General features: G+C 41.5%; 2 protein-coding genes across 5 annotated transcripts in view; one reads left to right on the forward strand and one right to left on the reverse strand.

Annotated features, from left to right (window-relative positions):
* man1b1b (mannosidase, alpha, class 1B, member 1b) overlaps window positions 1-19,706 on the reverse strand; it is a 47,923-nt gene that overhangs the window by 3,736 nt on the left and 24,481 nt on the right. For all 4 annotated transcript variants that reach the window (XM_079690228.1, XM_079690227.1, XM_079690230.1 and 1 more), the window contains 6 exons: window positions 17,493-17,641; window positions 17,116-17,304; window positions 10,667-10,857; window positions 3,256-3,376; window positions 1,150-1,344; window positions 728-859 (listed from right to left, as the gene is read on the reverse strand). In XM_079690228.1, coding sequence (XP_079546354.1) covers window positions 728-859; window positions 1,150-1,344; window positions 3,256-3,376; window positions 10,667-10,857; window positions 17,116-17,304; window positions 17,493-17,641 — 977 coding nt within the window. The remainder of the gene's footprint in view (window positions 1-727; window positions 860-1,149; window positions 1,345-3,255; window positions 3,377-10,666; window positions 10,858-17,115; window positions 17,305-17,492; window positions 17,642-19,706) is intronic.
* Window positions 11,646-13,244, forward strand: LOC307043979 (uncharacterized protein; the record flags this gene model as incomplete). The annotated part of the gene is made up of 3 exons (XM_079688953.1): window positions 11,646-12,103; window positions 12,784-12,867; window positions 13,012-13,244. Exons 1-3 carry the CDS (start codon window positions 11,869-11,871, stop codon window positions 13,242-13,244), a joined length of 552 nt encoding a protein of 183 aa, XP_079545079.1. The 5' UTR covers window positions 11,646-11,868.

The following is a 19,706-nucleotide window of genomic DNA, read 5'->3' on the forward strand; positions in this document are numbered from 1 at the left end:
CGTTACCGTAGTCGTTTATTCCCCCCCCCCCACACACACAAACACAGAGCGGAGCAAGGCAACGAAACTTAAAATAATAAGCAGCATTTTACGGCGCGCTATGCATGGGGCCGCCTTGTGGGGTTTCCCGACATGTCGTTTCAGTAAATTAAAGGGTGTTTCATGTTGTCGTTGCTGTGAACCTTCTTAATACCTTGGAAAATGCCGTTTAATACTTTTTAATAGCCTTAATTTTCGCTAAATTGATTTATCAACTTTTAATACTTTTTAAGACCCCGCGGACACCCTGTTAATACAAATTGCATTATCCATACACAATGTGTAGTGGTGCACTTTTATCTCATTCATATTTCTGACACATATTTAGCCAAGCATGTAGATGAACAGTTTACTTTATATAGCTTTCTTAATCATTTATAGACAATAAAGAAACTGATACTTTTGTTGATGTTTAAAAGTTCAGTCTTGGTGGACAACAATCCCAACACTGTGCAGGTCACTCTATGAAGCATATATTTGGAATAAAAATGCACTAACATCAACATATGAACAGACAAGTAAACTTCCAATTTTACATTTGAATGATTCCTTTTGAATGAGTTTGATGTATGCTGAACGTGGCTGTTACATCATTTAACAGTTTACAGATGATGTCATTTTGTCCCACAGAGGCCCATCTGAGATATAATTTTGTTGGGGACAGAGGAGTGAAGGTCATGTCACTTACCTTGGTGTACTTGTTAAAGTTCTGCAGAATGTTCCAGCCCCAGTCCTGGTACTTGTGGTCCTTGGTGAACCTGTACAGGTAGAAGAGGCTCTCCACTGTCTCCGGCCGCAGGAGGTTGTGCCTATCTGCAAGCTATCATCACAGTCAATACAACACACTGAATTAACATCTGAGTAAAAGCACACTGCTTCACCTTACTTATTGTCACACTTCACTGATTTCATGCCTTTTGACTCTACAATGGTTCTCTTAAAATCCACAAGACAATTAGTGGCTGAACAATGGGAAGATTGAAGGTCACCATGACTGTCTTCCCTGAGACTTTAGGCAGTCCCTTTATCCAGAATCACACAAAATGAGTTTGTAGAGGATGCTGCATGTTAGGATCTCTGATCCACTCCTGCAGCTCCGTCTCTCTCTACCTTTACGTCGATGTCTCGGATGCTGCCCTCATGCATGTTGAAGTGGACGATCTCTGGACTGAGGCCCGTCTCCATCTGGATGTACATCTGGTAGCAGGTCTCCATCAGCTGTTTGGCCAGATCCATGTGATCAGCAGGGAGGCCGTGGTGGGCCCCTAGAGCCAACGTGCCCGGCAGGAAACACACCAGATGGTCCTGAAAAACAAAGAGTACACACAAGGACAGTTAACAGGAAGCTGTGTGTACACATTCTGTCACGTCTCCACATCAAAATAAATTAAAAAAAAATGATGAATTGTATAATTGATAAACTTCATCCCAGCAGTCTTAGATCATCAAATATCTTGATCTATTAGATATATTTCAAAATTGACCGTAGCAATATTTATTACAATAATGTACTGTACATATCCCGTCAGAGAAAAGCAGTATTTCTGTAAGTGCACAGCTAAGAGTACAGTGAAGGAAATAAGTATTTGATCACTTGCCGATTTTGTAAGTTTACCCACTTACAAATAAATGAACAGTCTATAATTTGAATGGTAGATTTATTTTATTAATGAGGGACAGAATATCAAAAAGAATGATCAGAAATGTATATCAAATAACAGATATACATTTATTTGCATTTAATTGTGTGAAATAAGTATTTGATCCCCTTGAAACCAACAAGGATTCTGGCTCCCAAAGACCGGTTACAAAAGTCCTTTTCCTTTAGGAAAGCAGTCCTAATATCAACTTGTTAACTGTATAAAAGACACCTGTCCACAGAATCACCCAATCAGATTCCAACCTCTCCACCATGGGCAAGACTAAAGAGCTGTCTAAGGACCTCAGGGAGCAGACTGTAGACCTCCACCAGGCTGGGATCGGCTACAAGACCATCAGAGAGCCGCTTGGAGAGAAGGAGACAACCGTTGGTGCCATTATTCAGAAATGGAAGAAACACAAAATGAGCATCAGTCGCCCTCGGTCTGGGGCTCCACACAAGATCTCGCCCCGTGGGGTTTTGATAGAAAGGTGAGGGATCAGCCAGAACTACACAGGAGGAACTTGTTAATGATCTCAGGCAGCATAGTCACCAAGAAAACTATTTGGAACACACTACACCATGATGGATCAAATCCTGCAGCGCCACAAACCCCCCCCCCCCCCTGCTCAAGAAGAACATGAGAGGCCGTCTGAAGTTTGACAATGAACATCTGAAGGATTCAGAGAAGGCTTGGGAGAAGAGGATGTGATCAGATGAGACATCGAGATCTTTGGCCCCAACCCGCCACGCCGTGTTAGAGGAAGAAAGATGCTGACTATAACCCCAGAACACCATCCCCACCGTCAGCATGGAGGTGGAAACATTCTGCTTTTTCCCTGCATCGAGGAGAGGATGGACGGGGCCATGCACCGTAACATCTTGGCCGATAGCCTCCTTCCCTCAGCCAGGACACTGAAAATGGGTCATGGAGGGGTCTTCCAGCAGGACAATGACCCTGAACATACGGCCAAGGCAACACAGCAGTGGCTAAAGAAGGAGCACATTTAGGTGATGGAGGGGCCTAGCCAGTCTCCGGACCTTAATCCCATAGAAAATCTGTGGAGGGAGCTGAAACTTTGAGAGGCCAAGCGTCAGCCTCAAAACCTGAAGGATTTGGAGAGTATCTTCAGAGAGGAGTGGACCAACATCCTTCCTAGATGTTCACAAACCAGGTGACCAACTACAAGAAGCGTCTGACCTCTGTGTGTCCAACAAGGGTTTCTCCACCAAGTACTAACACATGTTCTGCAAGGGGATCAAATGCAAATAATTGTTTATCTTTTATATAATTTCCATTCCTGGATTTTCTTTTGGACATTCTTACTCTCACAGTTACAATAAACCAATTATAGACTATTCATTTATTTGTAATTGGGCAAACTTACAAAATCTGCATTGGATCAAATAATTATTTCCTTTACTCTATTTCAGCAGTGCAAGCTTGATTATAGGTCAACAGGAGGGAATTTATAATAATAATTTGCACTCGACAGGGTAACAGATGGTGCACACCAAAAGCAAAAAGAGAACAGAGCAGCAGGATAACCTTGAGGACATTTCTGAATATTACTGACCATCTTCGGGCTGAACTGTCCATGTGAAAGTTCTCCAACAAAGGTGAGGCCATTAGGGGAAGATTTCTGCAACAGATTCTTCTTCACACCCTCTATTGCCTGCACGTAGTCCTCCAAGAGCCTAACATAATGAAACACAAGGACAAAGTTTATAAGGAGTACATTTTCAAACTCTTTGCATGCTATCAACCAGAAAGGGCAATGTCAACAAAACGCACAGTGAATGTTGAAAGACTGATGGGAAACTGAATGGCTGGCTTTAAACGTGGAATACCAGAAATGTGTTTTACAGTGTACTAATTAGCTCATCTCAATCTCAGTTTCCCCTGTATTAGAGGTTGCCATGGGGATGGTAACGGCTCAGTGAGGTTCAGAGTGATGAACAACAGACATTATGCTGAGGCCACCGCTCGTGCTTTACGTAAAACATGGCTGCACCAGGATATATATCTGACATTAATGTTTCCTTTGATGGCTCCAGGACAGTTGCGGCCTACAAGGATCGCACCGAGAACTTCACCATGAGTCTTCATCATGTCTTCATCATGAGCCTGAGTCTTCATCATGTCTTCATCATGAGCCTGAGTCTTCATCATATCTTCATCATGAGCATGAGTCTTCATCATGTCTTGACCATGAGCCTGAGTCTTCATCATGTCTTCATCATGAGCCTGAGTCTTCATCATGTCTTCATCATGAGCCTGAGTCTTCATCATGAATCTGAGTCTTCATCATGTCTTCACCATTAGTCTGAGTCTTCATCATGTCTTCATCATGAGCCTGAGTCTTCATCATGAGTCTGAGTCTTCATCATGAGTCTTCATCATGTCTTCACTAGGGCTGCAAGATTTGGGGAAAAAAATCTAATTACGATTTTTCTGACAAATATTGCGATTCGATTTACGATATTTTTTTTTAAGCGACCCAACGGAAGTTTATTGTAAAATGCGGCCATATCTCGGGCTAGGAAGGTCGTATCAACGTGCCCCCGTCTCTAGCAACCCCCGCAGCCCGAGCTACGAGTGAAAGAACTACAATTACATTAAACTTCCGTTGGGTTACTTTAAATTCAAGCTTCAGTTTAAGATTCACCCTGTAATAGATGTGAAACATGTGATGGAGCATTACTAACCTGACTCAGATGCTTTGTTTCACCAAGCCATCTAGGAAAGCTCCATTGGAAGTAAATATACAGTGGGGCAAAAAGGTATTTAGTCAGCCACCAATTGTGCAAGTTCTCCCACTTAAAAAGATGAGAGGCCTGTAATTTTCATCCTATGTATACCTCAACTATGAGAGACACAATGAGAAGAAAAAAATCCAGAAAATCACATTGTCTGATTTTTAAAGAATTTATTTGCAAATTATGGTGGAAAATAAGTATTTGGTCACCTACAAACAAACAAGATTTGTGGCTCTCACAAACCTGTAACTTCTTCTTTAAGAGCCTCCTCTGTCCTCCACTTGTTAACTGTATTAATGGCACCTGTTTTAACTTGTTATCAGTATAAAAGACACCTGTCCACAACCTCAAACAGTCACACTCCAAACTCCACTATGGCCAAGACCAAAGAGCTGTCAAAGGACACCAGAAACAAAATTGTAGACCTGCACCAGGCTGGGAAGACTCAATCTGCAATTGGTAAGCAGCTTGGTGTGAAGAAATCAACTGTGAGAGCAATTATTAGAAAATGGAAGACATACAAGACCACTGATAATCTCCCTCGATCTGGGGCTCCACGCAAGATCTCACCCCGTGGGGTCAAAATGATCACAAGAACGGTGAGCAAAGATCCCTCAACCACACGGGGGGACCTAGTCAATGACCTGCAGAGAGCTGGGACCAAAGTAACAAAGGCTACCATCAGTAACACAATACGTCGCCAGGGACTCAAATCCTGCAGTGCCAGACGTGTCCCCCTGCTTAAGCCAGTACATGTCCAGGCCCGTCTGAAGTTTACTAGAGAGCATTTAGATGATCCAGAAGAGGATTGGGAGAATGTCATATGGTCAGATGAAACCAAAATAGAACTTTTTGGTAAAAACTCAACTAGACGTGTTTGGAGGAGAAAGAATGCTGAGTTGCATCCAAAGAACACCATACCTACTGTGAAACATGGGGGTGGAAACATCATGCTTTGGGGCTGTTTTTCTGCAAAGGGACCAGGACGACTGATCCGTGTAAAGGAAAGAATGAATGGGGTCATGTATCGTGAGATTTTGAGTGACAACCTCCTTCCATCAGCAAGGGCATTGAAGATGAAACGTGGCTGGGTCTTTCAGCATGACAATGATCCCAAACACACCGCCCGGGCAACGAAGGAGTGGCCTCGTAAGAAGCATTTCAAGGTACTGGAGTGGCCTAGCCAGTCTCCAGATCTCAACCCCATAGAAAATATTTGGAGGGAGTTGAAAGTCTGTGTTGCACAGCGACAGCCCCAAAACATCACTGCTCTTTAGGAGATCTGCATGGAGGAATGGGCCAAAATACCAGCAACAGTGTGTGAAAACCTTGTGAAGACTTACAGAAAACGTTTGACCTCTGTCATTGCCAACAAAGGGTATATAACAAAGTATTGAGATGAACGTTTGTTATTGACCAAATACTTATTTTCCACCGTAATTTGCAAATAAATTCTTTAAAAATCAGACTGTGACTTTCTGGATTTTTTTTTTCTCATTTTGACTCTCATAATTGAGGTATACCTAGGATGAAAATTACTGGCCTCTCATCTTTTTAAGTGGGAGAACTTGCACAATTGGCTGCTGACTAAATACTTTTTTGCCCCACTGTACTTGGCAGGTGATTGGATCAATCTGTCTATCACCTTCTACAATGGGCCACTTCTGATTGGTTAACAATGGCTGGTACATGTGGAGCACAGAACTTCTGATTGGTGTGGATGACTGACACACAAGAAGAAGAACAACAACAACAAAATGTAAAAAATAAAATTTAAAAAATGTTAAAAGAAATCACATCATTTCAAATCGGGAATTCGATTTAAAATCGATTAATCGTTCAGCCCTAGTCTTCACCATGGGTCTGAGTCTTCATCATGAGCCCGAGTCTTCATCATGAGCCTGAGTCTTCATCATGTGTCCACCATGAGCCTGAGTCTTCATCATGTCTTGACCATGAGCCTGAGTCTTCATCATGTCTCCACCATGAGCCTGAGTCTTCATCATGTCTTGACCATGAGCCTGAGTCTTCATCATGTCTCCACCATGAGCCTGAGTCTTCAACATGAGTCTGAGTCTTCATCATGTCTTCACCATGAGCCTGAGTCTTCATCATGTCTCCACCATGAGCCTGAGTCTTCATCATGTCTTGACCATGAGCCTGAGTCTTCATCATGTCTCCACCATGAGCCTGAGTCTTCAACATGAGTCTGAGTCTTCATCATGTCTTCACCATGAGCCTGAGTCTTCATCATGTCTCCACCATGAGCCTGAGTCTTCATCATGTCTTCATCATGAGCCTGAGTCTTCATCATGTCTTCACCATGAGCCTGAGTCTTCATCATGTCTCCACCATGAGCCTGAGTCTTCATCATGTCTTCATCATGAGCCTGAGTCTTCATCATGTCTTCATCATGAGCCTGAGTCTTCATCATGTCTCCACCATGAGCCTGAGTCTTCATCATGTCTCCACCATGAGTCTGAGTCTTCAGAGGGTTCCTGTACTGTGGTGGACATCCTGCCTCATTCCTGTCTGTCCTGCCTCAAGACACTGTGTCCCTGTGGCTACAAGGACTTTTTTAGATCAACACATTTTATATACATTTTATTCTAATATGGTGCCAGTGTCAAAAAATATAATTTCCCCTCCTGGGATTAATGAAGTGTTTTGGTTGATGTATTGACTAGGTTAAAAAGCGTTTGAAATGGAGCATTTGAGTGCCAAATGTGTGAGTCGGCTTGCACTGTTACAGAGGAATAAGAGAACAAATTGGCTGACATGTTGTATGAAGAGTTAATGAAAGAGCATAAAAAAAAAGTAAAACGTTGCCTTATTGAGTTCTAATGTTTGGAATATTTTCCAGAACAGACATTCTCCAGACATTTTCCATAACAGACAACCTAGTATTTATTCAATAATGAATAGTGCCTGTAACTTGACCATGAAAAATATTCCCTAAACAATGGGTACATTAACAAATCAATTTGAATCCCATGTACATGCCAATTTAAGTAGGTCATACCCGGAAGTGACACAAAATCACAGCAACATCCAAAGCTGCTTAACCTAAACTCATGCCCTCGAGCGTGTCTGGAACGGATTGTTGTTCCACTTTATTAATCTTTCAGCTGTCCCACTGACAGGCATAGTAACCTAATGCTGACAGAGTGCTGACAGAATAACATAAAGCCTTTTCTTTCTACATAAGACATGTATGACTTGCCGACATGTGTTGATATAAAATCTAATACTGGTCTGTCAATTTATCTAGTAGGGATGCATCTGCCTTTCAGTCAGCACTCACACATCTTAAAAATAACCCCTGAATAAGAATGCAGTTTGATGATTCCACCTCAGCAAACCCAATCTCGCATATGAAAATAAGTTTTCACAGTTTCATATTTTATGTTGTTCACAGCACGAGTTGGTTGACCGTTTTCTACTACTTTTCTACTGGAATTCTTCACTCTACCAGAATATCTGAATCTCATGGGCCCAGTGTTGTGCCCATGGTGGACAGCTGTGTTGTGGCCTCATGGGCCTTGAAGGCATTCTCCAGATAATATAGAGTTAATATTGCCAACCCCTCGGTGAAACTTTAGCGTAAAATGAAAAAGACATGCAGTGATATAAAGTCTGATTCTCAGTTCCTCTGCTTTATCCTCATCAATGAGGTAGGTACTCAGGGTTCACAATTCTTCTGCTCTACGCCCTGCAGTGATAAGCAGAGCCTGTGGCAGTGTCAGGAAATATGAGGAAGAACAACAGAAACAAATGGGACTACAGTTCTATGAATCCTTGGTGTCCTCTAGGATTCTCAGTCACATGTAATGTTGTGGTACCGTGGAAAGATTCTGAAGGAATGTCTTTGCGAATGACACTGATACTTTTACCTGGACATGCTCATCTGAGGTCACATGTGACTCTGGTATGTTTGATATGAATACATAATTGGGCAACCAGAAGATATTCAGGGTTAAGCACTGCCTCTGGTATATATCCAGCATTAATAGAAGAGTGTACTTCTGCTCACCTCAGAATGTTTCCTTCTGGTTATAATCTGGTTCAAAATGATACGCTGTAAATGTCCTTCTGTGGTGAAAGCCTCTACAGATATACCTCATTGCTAACTACTCTTTGTTTGGCAAATCTGAAAAAAATGACAAAATCATTGCTTTTCGACAACAGCCCCCATCACTGCATGTCTAATTAGTACAGTAAAGTTTCAACAAAGGCAGTGGATACAAGTGCATTCTAATATGGTCTTTGCGTGGAGAATGAACTAAAATGTACTTAATCAATAATCCCTATGAAGGAAGGTAAACGTGTTTAAAATGCATATAATGTATGAACAGATCTTGTCAGTAATTGGTAGGCATATAGGGTTAGGGCAGGGGTTCCCAAACTTTTCAGCCCGCGACCCCCAAAATAACAGTGCCAGAGACTGGCGACCCCCTGTCGACGGGGGCGGGGGGGGGGCAGACCCGGCGTCATGGGGCCGGGCCCGCCCATCCAGGATTTGGGCCCGCAGTTTTAATCAGGGCTGAATACAACATTTTAATTGTTTTATTATTATGTTTATGGTTGTTATTTGTAGGGCTCTGTCCTATTATTTATTTTTGTTTTAAACTATGTTGAAAGATTGGTTTAATATCATTTTTTTTATTTTGCTATGAAATTCTGAATGAAATTCTGAATGAAAGGCTGCGCGCAAGACTGGTTTTTTGCTGGGTTGAGTCGTGTGGGTTTTTGATTGAGATGCGGCACAGCAGCCTGTCAGTTTACTCTTGCTAGGTTAGTTTGGCTATTATCATTTATATTTATCTGCAACAATGGATATCAGGAAGTGGTTCATGAAAGGAATATGGCAACTCAGCGCCAGATGCAGGCAGGCACATTAGAAGAAATCAGTTACGTTACCAACGTAACTGATTTTCCAGGGACAAGGGAGGCTGGCAATCAATAATATTTTGAAGAGAAATTGTCTCAAGCCGGCTCTCTCACAAACTCCGGCTCTGTGCGCAAGCAGACCGCTGCACACACTATCTGCCTCGCTCAATCTCTCTCTCTCCCTTTCTCTCCATCGCTCAACCTCACTCCACCCTGTGTGCGCTCCTCAAGTTTGCCTGCATGCTTGCCCAAGTTGGCACAGCGTTACAAATGTGCCACAAAACCAACCAATGGATGCAGCCTATAATAAGACCGTCAACAGCCTTATGGCAACCTAAAACCCCTCTGTTTCCGTAAAAACAATTCACGAGTGATGTGATTTTTAGGATTTCAAGAAGCATATAGAACAAACAATGGATGTATTTTATGAACATTTATCCATGCTGAAAGTAGATTTAGATGTGTTAGGAGTGAGATAGAGATTATTATCTAATATGTGCATCTGATGAAGCATTGCATGAAGTCTGTTGATGATCAGAGGCTGTTGTTGGGGCTGCATAAACGTTTTTTAATTTTTGTTTTGTAGACAGACCATGCAGGCCTCAGAGAGTTCAACTTGGGCCTGCGACCATAGTTTTATTGTATTTTGTTTTGAAAATCCACAGCGGAGGTTTGTACATGCGGTGTATTTTGCATATCTCTCAGTAGCCAACAATCTGTGAGTCTGTTGGCTCGGACATAAACTCGTGTTTAAAATAATACTACATAATAAATGTAGTCTACATTTCATAATAAGAGGATTTTAAATCGCATTTGAACTAAATGCTTATACAATCTGTATTCGTATTGTTGATTTAATGTGTGAATGAGGTGATATAGAGAAGGTTAAGCTGTCATTATTAGGCTGTAATTTGTTATATAATGTTGGAACTAGTAAGCAGGCCGACTGTTTTTGGATATTTGTGGAGTTAGGTGGTCCATGAGTGTTTTGTATTGGTTAAGTGGTCCTTGGTATGAAAAAGTTTGAGAAACACTGCGCTAGTGGATTGTCAAAGGGGGAGCCTAGTTGCGGGGAAATTATACAGATGGCTAGTCCGCCCCTGGAAATGTCTATGCAAAAGTTATTATTAATAATAATTTAAAAATAATAACAACAAAAAAAAAAAATTCTTTTTTTTTTTTTTTCATTTTTATTTTGAAATCATCTCGCGACCCCCACTTTGGGAACCCCTGGTATAGGGTATGCCTACCATCTGTTTCTAAGCTGTGCAAAAGCTGAGTATGGCACTTTAATGGATTCATGTGAAAGTAAATCTAAGTATGTTTAGTCCCACTCACTGGTCCTCCTTCTTGCCCCCCTGGATCCACTGCTTCAGCAGGTATTCATAGTAGCTGTCTGCTCTGGCCCCCAGAGTGAAGATGCCTTGATGGGTGAACTGTCCGTTATTCGTGTTGATGAACATGGGCACGAGACCATCCAGCTTTCCGTCCAGCTTGTGGACTTGTTTCATAACCTCAGCCACTGCATCCTGAAAATCCAAGATCAGAAGTCCGATTAGTTAGGAGGTTCTTCAAAAATGAAATACGTGTGAATATTGTAAGAATGACAAACTGAAATGTAATTAATTGTGCTTCTGAACACTTAATTACTACCATTTTGGACAACAATAAAATAACAGTAGTCCTCTAAAAAAAAGGATTCCTGCTTTCTCAGAACTTTTAACTAGTGAATCAGCTGGGCTCCTAACGCAGGTACCATGTTGATACTAGTTATTGGGTTCGAATGAGGCCACAAAAGCAAAAGCTGATATAGAACCCAAGAAATACTAATGCATACAAGTTCAAACTGGAAACAGATAAAGCACCCAATCTAAGAAAGTAAATATACTATATAACAATAGTGAGACAAATCAGCTCCTCAACACAGAGGGAGCAGAAACACGACTGCGCAACTTTAGCAAGAGTGTAAGGCTGCTCATCATTCAAAGAATCATGACACCAGAACCAGAACAGTCAACTGTGCAAGACCAATACCAAAAGAGTACTTCATTTGATCCTTTTTTCCCCATAAAATTCCCATTATGCGAATGGCATCACTTAATTGTGTTGAATAACAACAATTTTAACACAAATTATTTTTACAAAAATGAAATTAATAAAAGAACATGGTTAATTTACATTTGATCAAAATCGCAAGAGGCGCAATATTTGCCATAAGCTAAATATGTGTGGAGCTGCAGAAAAACAGACCAAACAAAAAGGCTGTTTTTGGTTTGACCCTCTTAAAGAAAAATAATAATAATCCCACCATCAGGGCCGGCCCTTCCCACTGGCGAACTAGGCGGTCGCCTAGGGCGCCAGATCTGGAGGGGCGCTGCCGTGCTGCGCTGGGAGAAAAAAAAAATTAATAAAAAAAAATTAAAATTATTTTTATTCTGCCTAATTTTCTGCGCTTGATGTAATACATTTACAATAATTGAACAAATTAAACACCCTTTGCACCCCGGGCCGGCGGCAACATTTAGCATTTGCCCTGTACGATGGGCGCTGTAACTGTAAGTGATGAAAGGGGGGGATGGTCGCTTATTATCAGGCACCCACAGGCCGTGGCTCACAGCCAAAGTGACGCGGCAGCTCCAGCTGAAAGTGTCGGAGATCGCAACGATCGCAACAGCAAGAGGCAAAACATTAGCATTATGAAAAGGTCCAAGCCTTCTGGGGCAACGGGAAGGAAACGGAAAAAAGAACAGGAGGAATCGAAAGTCAAAGACAGAGGTAAGTCGGCTTGTGTAAAAAAAAAAATTCAGTATGTACTGTACCGTTAGACATTTGATTTTAAGCTAGCTAGCTAGCTAAGGAGGTAGCCATGATACAGCTTTGATGCCATGCTAGCAGCGAGCCTCTGATACAGAATGATAGATACAAATGATTTTAAGTTTTTATTTATGTGTTATTATTCCTATATAATCTTTTTGTAAATAATATCCTACTTTTATATTGTGATAGCTGTAAATTGATCCTCCAATAGTGTTTAATTTGTCAGATAGTTTATTTTCACGGTCAACTTGTGTGTATATATATATATATATTTATTTTTCTGTTTATTTTCTATTATATTTTTTTTATTTTCTGCACTTTTTAATGTCTAATTATTGTGCAATGCTTTGTTTTATATGCTGATGTAACGAAATAATGTTAATGTTAGCCAGAAGAAAGCTATCTGGATAACTGCTCCTTTGTATAAAGTGAGGCTGACCAACCAATATGGGCATGTGTTATTATTTAGTTGTTACTTATGTTTGCAAATGATCTCCTGGGGCAGCAGAACCTCACTTTTATATAGGCCAGTTGTGAACTTGCATACAGCTGAGGCAGATTGCAGCAGTTATTTTTGCCTGACTGTATATAAATGTTTTTGCTTGTAATGTGCTAATATCTACCCTATAAATGTCCAGCTGCACTTGAGAAATACCTCAAAAAGCCCCCAGTTGCTGGAGAAGGAACATCTGATCTCCCATGTACATCACACTCTGAAGAATGTAAGTTTTGCCAAACATTTATGGTCTCTGTGTAATCGTTCATACACTACTTTTTTGTCATTGTTATTATTGTTATTATTATGATAAATAATGAAAACTGAAGCATGAATAACTTCTTTGCATGTTTGGATTGCCTGCCTGCAGGTGAAGGAATAACGAGCATAGTATGTGAGTCCACCATTGCAGCCCCCTCAGATCTTGCTGACTACCCAGGCCCATCTGAGTCCACCATTGCAGCCCCCTCAGATCCTGCTGACTACCCAGGACCATCTGAGTCCACCATTGCAGCCCCCTCAGATCCTGCTGACTACCCAGGACCATCTGAGTCCACCATTGCAGTCCCCTCAGATCCTGCTGACTGCCCAGGCACAACCTGAGTCCACCATTGCAGTCCCCTCAGATCCTGCTGACTGCCCAGGCCCATCTGCAGTCCCCTCAGATCCTGCTGACTGCCCAGGCCCATCTGAGTCCACCATTGCAGTCCCCTCAGATCCTGCTGACTGCCCAGGCCCACCTGAGTCCACCATTGCAGTCCCCTCAGATCCTGCTGACTGGCCAGCACTGAGTGATACAGTGAGGATGGAGTTAGTCAGACGTGGGCCATATCATTTAAAATCCGACTTCACTTTTCCTAAAAAGGAGGGAGGGAGAAGTTGCCATCATCACTACTTTTACAGAAGATTAGTGAATGGAGAGACAATCAAGAGGAGCTGGGTTGTGTATTCCAAGAAAAACAAAAGTATTTACTGCTTTTGCTGCAAGCTGTTCTCCCAAAAAGAGTACCAACTAATCAGCAGTGGACTAAATGACTGGAAAAATTGCACTGACAAACTAAAAACACATGAGAACAGCCCAGAACACTCTAGGCACATGACGTTGTGGAAGGAACTGGAGACTCGACTTGAAAAGGGCCTAACTATAGACAAGGTAGAAATGGCACTTATGGAGGCTGAAAAGAGGAAGTGGCGTGAAGTCCTGACAAGGTTGGTGGCAATAATTCAGTCGTTGGCAGAGCGAAATATTGCCTTTAGAGGGACGACAGAAACACTTAACCAGCCAAATAATGGCAACTTCCTGAAGGAGGTAGAGCTCATGGCGAAGTTTGACCCAGTCCTCAAACAGCATGTTGCTGAGGTCCAAAGAGGAACCACCAATATTTCCTATTTGGGAAAAAGAATTCAAAATGAACTGATAGATTGCATCAGTGGGAAGATTGGGGACCATATGGTCAAGGAAATCAAACAATCCAAATACTTTTCAATTATTTTGGATTGCACCCCAGATTTGAGCCATACAGAGCAACTATCAGTCATTATTCGACTAGTTACAACCCAGGACACGCCCCAAATAAAAGAACATTTTATGGGGTTCCTTGAGGTAGAACAGTCCACTGGAGAAAGCCTTTCAACCCTGATTCTAAAGAGATTAGAACAGCTTGATATCCCTTTTGAAGACTGTAGAGGGCAGTCTTATGACAACGGTGCAAATATGAAAGGAAAGAGGAAAGGAGTCCAAGCCAGACTTGTTCAAATCAATCCAAGGGCTTTATTTGTGCCATGCGGAGCACTTACATTGAACCTGGTGGTAGCTGATGCAGCAAAAAGCTCTGCAGAAGCCACTAGCTACTTTGGCTACCTGCAGAAGCTTTTCACACTCTTCTCTGCCTCCACTCAGAGATGGTCCATCCTAAAAAGCCATGTGAACATCACATTGAAATCATGGTCTGATACCAGATGGGAGAGTCGGATCAACAGCATAGAGGCTGTAAGGTATCAGGCTGCAGAAGTCAGAGATGCACTTCTAGAGGTGAGGGATAAAGCCACAGATGGAGTCGTAAAAATTGAGGCACAATCTTTGGCTGAAGAGGTTGGATCATACCGCTTTGCAATATGCACTGTGGTATGGTATGACATCCTGACCAACATCAAACATGTCAGCAAAATGTTGCAATCAGTGTCAATGCAGCTGGATATTGCTGTTGACCTCCTGAGAAAAACAGAAGTTTCTTTGGTCAGCTACAGAGGCAATGGATTTGCTTCTGCCTAAGCATCTGCCAAAGACATCTGTGGCCAAATGAATGTGGAAGCTGTTCTCAAGCAGAAGAGGCTGAGATCAACCAAGAGACAGTTCTCCTATGAGTCCCAGGAGGAGCAAGTGAGTGATGCACTAAAGAAACTCGAAGTTTCTTTTTTCAATATGGTGGTGGATGTTTCCATTGCATCACTGCAGGAGAGATTCAAGGCCTTTGGTGAAGTAGAGAAAAAGTTTGGGGTGCTACTCAACTTCCCTGACCTGCCAAAGGAAGATCTTATGAAGCAGTGTGAAACACTCAGCAACACCCTGAGCTGGGGTGGGCAGTCAGACCTGGATAAGAGGGAACTTGCACTGGAGATGCAGAATTTCCCAGCTTTGCCAAAAGCCAACATGACTACCCTGGAACTTCTGACTTTCCTACAGGAGAAGAAAATGAACGAAGTGTATCCAAATATGTGGGTGGCCCTCAGGATCGCTGTCACTATTCCAGTGACAGTTGCTGCTGGGGAGAGGAGCTTCTCCAAATTGAAGCTCATTAAAACATACCTGAGGTCGTCAATGGCTCAAGAACGCCTCAATGGATTAGCTTTAATAAGCATCAATCGCGAGGTTTCGGGGCAAATATCATTTGACGACACAATAAATGAATTTGCAGCAAGGAAGTCCAGACGTGTCCGACTTTAAGGATGTGGACTCATTAAAGGACACAATAACATAGCAGAGACTTGTTGTTCTGATTGCCTGTTTCATTTGATTTATAGTGTGTGTAATGTTGTTCATTATCTTAATTTATTTGCAATAACCTCAGTTGTAAGAGCTCCGTTGGCTATATTTTTGTCCACGTTTGCACTTTCTTTTCTTGAAGTTTTAAGAGAAGCTACTTTTGTTTGATGAGTGATTTTCATTTAATAACTACAATAATAATAATAAGGATAAAATAAATAAAAAATATGTTACATTTATTTGTTATTGGCTGTGGGTTATTGGTTATGTTCACATACTTATTTGGTTATTAAAATGTAAACCGATCTTTTTCATATGGGTGTTTAGAGTTGTACCCTCTAGATCTAGTCTCTAGTAATTCTGCTCAAAGTGCACCAGATTGAAGCATTTTACTTTAAAATGTTAAAACAAATCTTTCCGAAGGGGGCATACCCCCGGACCCCCCTAGAGGATGTGACATCCACCCCCCAATTAAAACATGTTCATACAATAATGAATACATTTGAAACCTTCTTTATGTATATTACCTATGTCAATACGTTTCAGTTTTTGTAGTGTATTGGTCTTTTGAAGAGATTTTTCATTTATTCTTTATATATTCTATTGTGTATTGCTTGGAGGCGGGGGGGGGGGGCACCAAATCATAATCTCGCCTAGGGCACCAAAATGTCTAGGGCCGGCCCTGCCCACCATGATCATGTTAATATAACTTCAATGATAATATAAATATGTTTCAAAATGTATCATTCTCTCTAATATTGTAAATCATATTGCAATTGCAATATCAGTCAAAATAATTGCGAATACTTTTTATTCTCAATTGTGCAGTCCTATTAGATAACTTTATAATGAAGTATAAACTTCCAACTATTAAATACTCGCCGCACCACAACACGGTGGCCCAGCACAACACGGTGGCCCGCCACAACACGGTGGCCCGCCACAGGGGGCCAATCACATGTCCAGTACCAGGGCAGTTTATGAGGATTATTGCAGATTATTATTATTCCAGTAATTGACTGCCCGGAAAAAAAATCTAATTGTAATTTTTCTTTTTAAATCCGATTTAAAAAAGTGCATGTATTGTATGGCTGGAGACATTTCAATACCACTCGAAATTATTAACCCTTTAGAAACTTTTTATTTTTGACCACCTCAGACTTAGCTTTGTAGGTTACGGTGACACTTTGGTTCTTTGTTAGCTTCAGATGTAAAACATCTCGTCTCAGTTGTGCATTATGGAGAACAAAAAATATTACTTGAATAATCTGTGCAATAATCCTCATAAACTGCCCAGTTCAGACTGCAAAGAAGTTTTAAAACAGCATGTGCAGATGGGAAGAGAAAGATCTAAGTTCTGGTTAGTGCAATAATGTCATGATGACCTCAAGTTGGCTCAGCAAGATTAATAATGGAAAGCTGAGCTAATGAAAAGGGCCAGCATTTATTGGCGGACCCTGGATCAGCATGTAGTATCTGTGGGTCAGGTACCTGGTACTGGGGGTCCTGGGTGAGGCGGCTGAGCTCTCTAAACTCCAGCTGGATGCTGGTGACCTCGGCCACAGTGCTGTCTGAGGTCCAGCGGGGAGGGTGGGCTGTGCCTTTTCCAATATTGACATCAGAGTAGGGGATCTTTGACGGGGTGTTAAAGGCTGGCATAAGCCTGGAGCCGATGTCTTTCTGCAGAGAAACATGAAGATGACATCCAGGTATTTGCAGCTGAAGGCATTGAGTGTCACCCAATTTAATTGTCTACGTACTTAGTTCAATAATCGGCATTAGAAAAAAACAAAGTTGGTGTTTTTCTGCATTCTTTAATGTGCTTAAAGGATGCTTGCCGTTGTGAAATTAGTACATGGTGGACTCACAGCTTTGTCAAGGAACATGGTGTCCCCCGTCAGATGGTAGGTACTCAGGAGGCCTCCCAGGATTCGGATGGTGCTTTCAAACAGGTTGACATCTACATTCTTGTTGAATGTGAGCTCTGTGGCCACCCACGTCCTTGCTTCTTCAAACTCTGTAACAAAACAATACACCATTTTGAGAATTAATAAAGAATCATTTGTGAACTTAACTGAAATGATTTGATGAAGTTAACATACAGGCTCTACATAGACAAATAAGATGGCTTTGCACATGAGGAAATTCCAAAGATTTGTATAACAACTATAGCAGGTGATTTGAAATAAAGGTAGTATGTGTTAGACAGTATACAGATAGTAGAAAGGTATCTGTTAGAGCCAGTATTTTTGATTTGATAAGAAAGGCCACCTAATTGTGACGTCTGTAGTCAACGCACTATAAAAGGACTACAATTCCCACGGCGCCTGTGCTAACGCCACAGTGATGGGCAACCTGTTGAGAGACGCCGTCGAGGAACAGTTTTTTAACCGTAACGTACTACTACTCGTACACATACATAAAAACCGTCCTATTTATTTTGAATATTGTAAAGGCCTATATTTCTTTGTTGCATGTGCAAGAGTTTGTTATTTTATTTTGAGCAAACACATCGCAACATCTTCTAAACCATCGGAGGCCAAGCAACACTTCAAACTGTGAGTAATTTAAGGAAAGAAACAAGTTAGAATTGTCTGTTTAAGGCTTCTAGTGGCTTGATGGAAAAACAAGGAAGGAAGCCACGACATTGTTAAAAACTCTCATGACGGACAAATCCGTGTGGAATTAAATGGTGGCCACCATATTATTATAATGAATGAAATACTCTTGGAAATGAATGGATACGAGCGGATGTGAATCGTGAGTTTACAAATCACGGACTTCATATTGAACAAGGAAGGACCGCATTGACTTTCTGGATTGTGACAACGTGGATTTCTGTGGAAAAAGGCTTGTGCCGCATGTTGTGGATGTTGCAATACAGTATAGTCTAATGCTGGAAGTGGAATAAATTCGCTTATGAATAAATTGTGGAACGTAACTCAAGGAGCGCATCTTGAAAAGCGGTTTTAATAAGTTTGTCTATCTGGCTCACTGCCGCGGATCCAAGCCGCACACTAACAAAGCGCAACACTAAAATAAGGACAGCTGTTTACAAGTGGATGTTTAATGAAAATAAAGCATAACAATGGCTGAAAAGGAAAATGTGGAAACGAATGAAACTCCTATGGACCCAAACGTGAATGAACGTGAAGTGCCTGTGGAAAATACTGCCGTCAGAACAAAAAGAACAATAAGACCTACAGAAAAGGCTTTGGAAGATAAGCTGGTGCAGTTAATTAAAAAAAAGGAGAACGAAATTGGGTCAAGTCTCAAGGAAAAAAAATGGGATTGATTCACTCATGATTGATTATGGGAATATCATTGAGATGCAAGGTTGTCGTGGGGTTTTTCAAATACTCTCCAAAGAGTTTTCAAACTCACATTACACAGTGCAAGAAATTCTGTCGGCAGCAAGAACAAGAAAGTGATCATGTTGACTGGTATCTCCCAAAAAATGCATATTTCAATGAGTTTCAAGATGTGATGAAGAAATGGTTAGCTAGAGCTGCCTCCTTTGAGCTTGTGCCTCCTTCTGACCATGGTTCATATACTGCACATATGTCAAGTCCACATAAAGCAATATCAGTGGGCATGATAAGCAAAAAACGTAAAAGTTCTAGTGGCAGCAATAAATCTTCAACAGCTTCATCAGTAAGAAGAAAGGCAGAGGCAGAGAGAGCTGCGCTCAGATCACGCGCTGCTGCCTTATCACAGAAACACTCACTTGAAAAACAAGAAGCTGACCTGGAAGCAATGAAAGCCAATATCAGAGCTGAAATGGAAAAGCTTGAGCTTCAAACTGATATTGATGCTGCAACAGCCAAAATTAGAACCTTGGAAACTTCTGAGGATGATGACTGATCCTGACCCTCGTGTGGGGGAGGAGTATGACGCTGGTCAGCCAGATGAAAATGATGATTTCCAGGATGAAGAGAACCAAGGAAAAGCTGTGGAGAAGGATAATAAAAAGAGTTTCATATACTCAAATTAAATTAACTCAAGTCATGCAGCCCCCTAGTGGTCATGTCCAAGTATTACAACCAGGGCCCACAACAAGGACAGCAGCATCAGCACAGCAG

Source organism: Notothenia rossii, assembly GCF_949606895.1.
Source record: "Notothenia rossii genome assembly, chromosome: 6".
In the NCBI taxonomy this organism is placed as follows: Eukaryota; Metazoa; Chordata; class Actinopteri; order Perciformes; family Nototheniidae; genus Notothenia; species Notothenia rossii.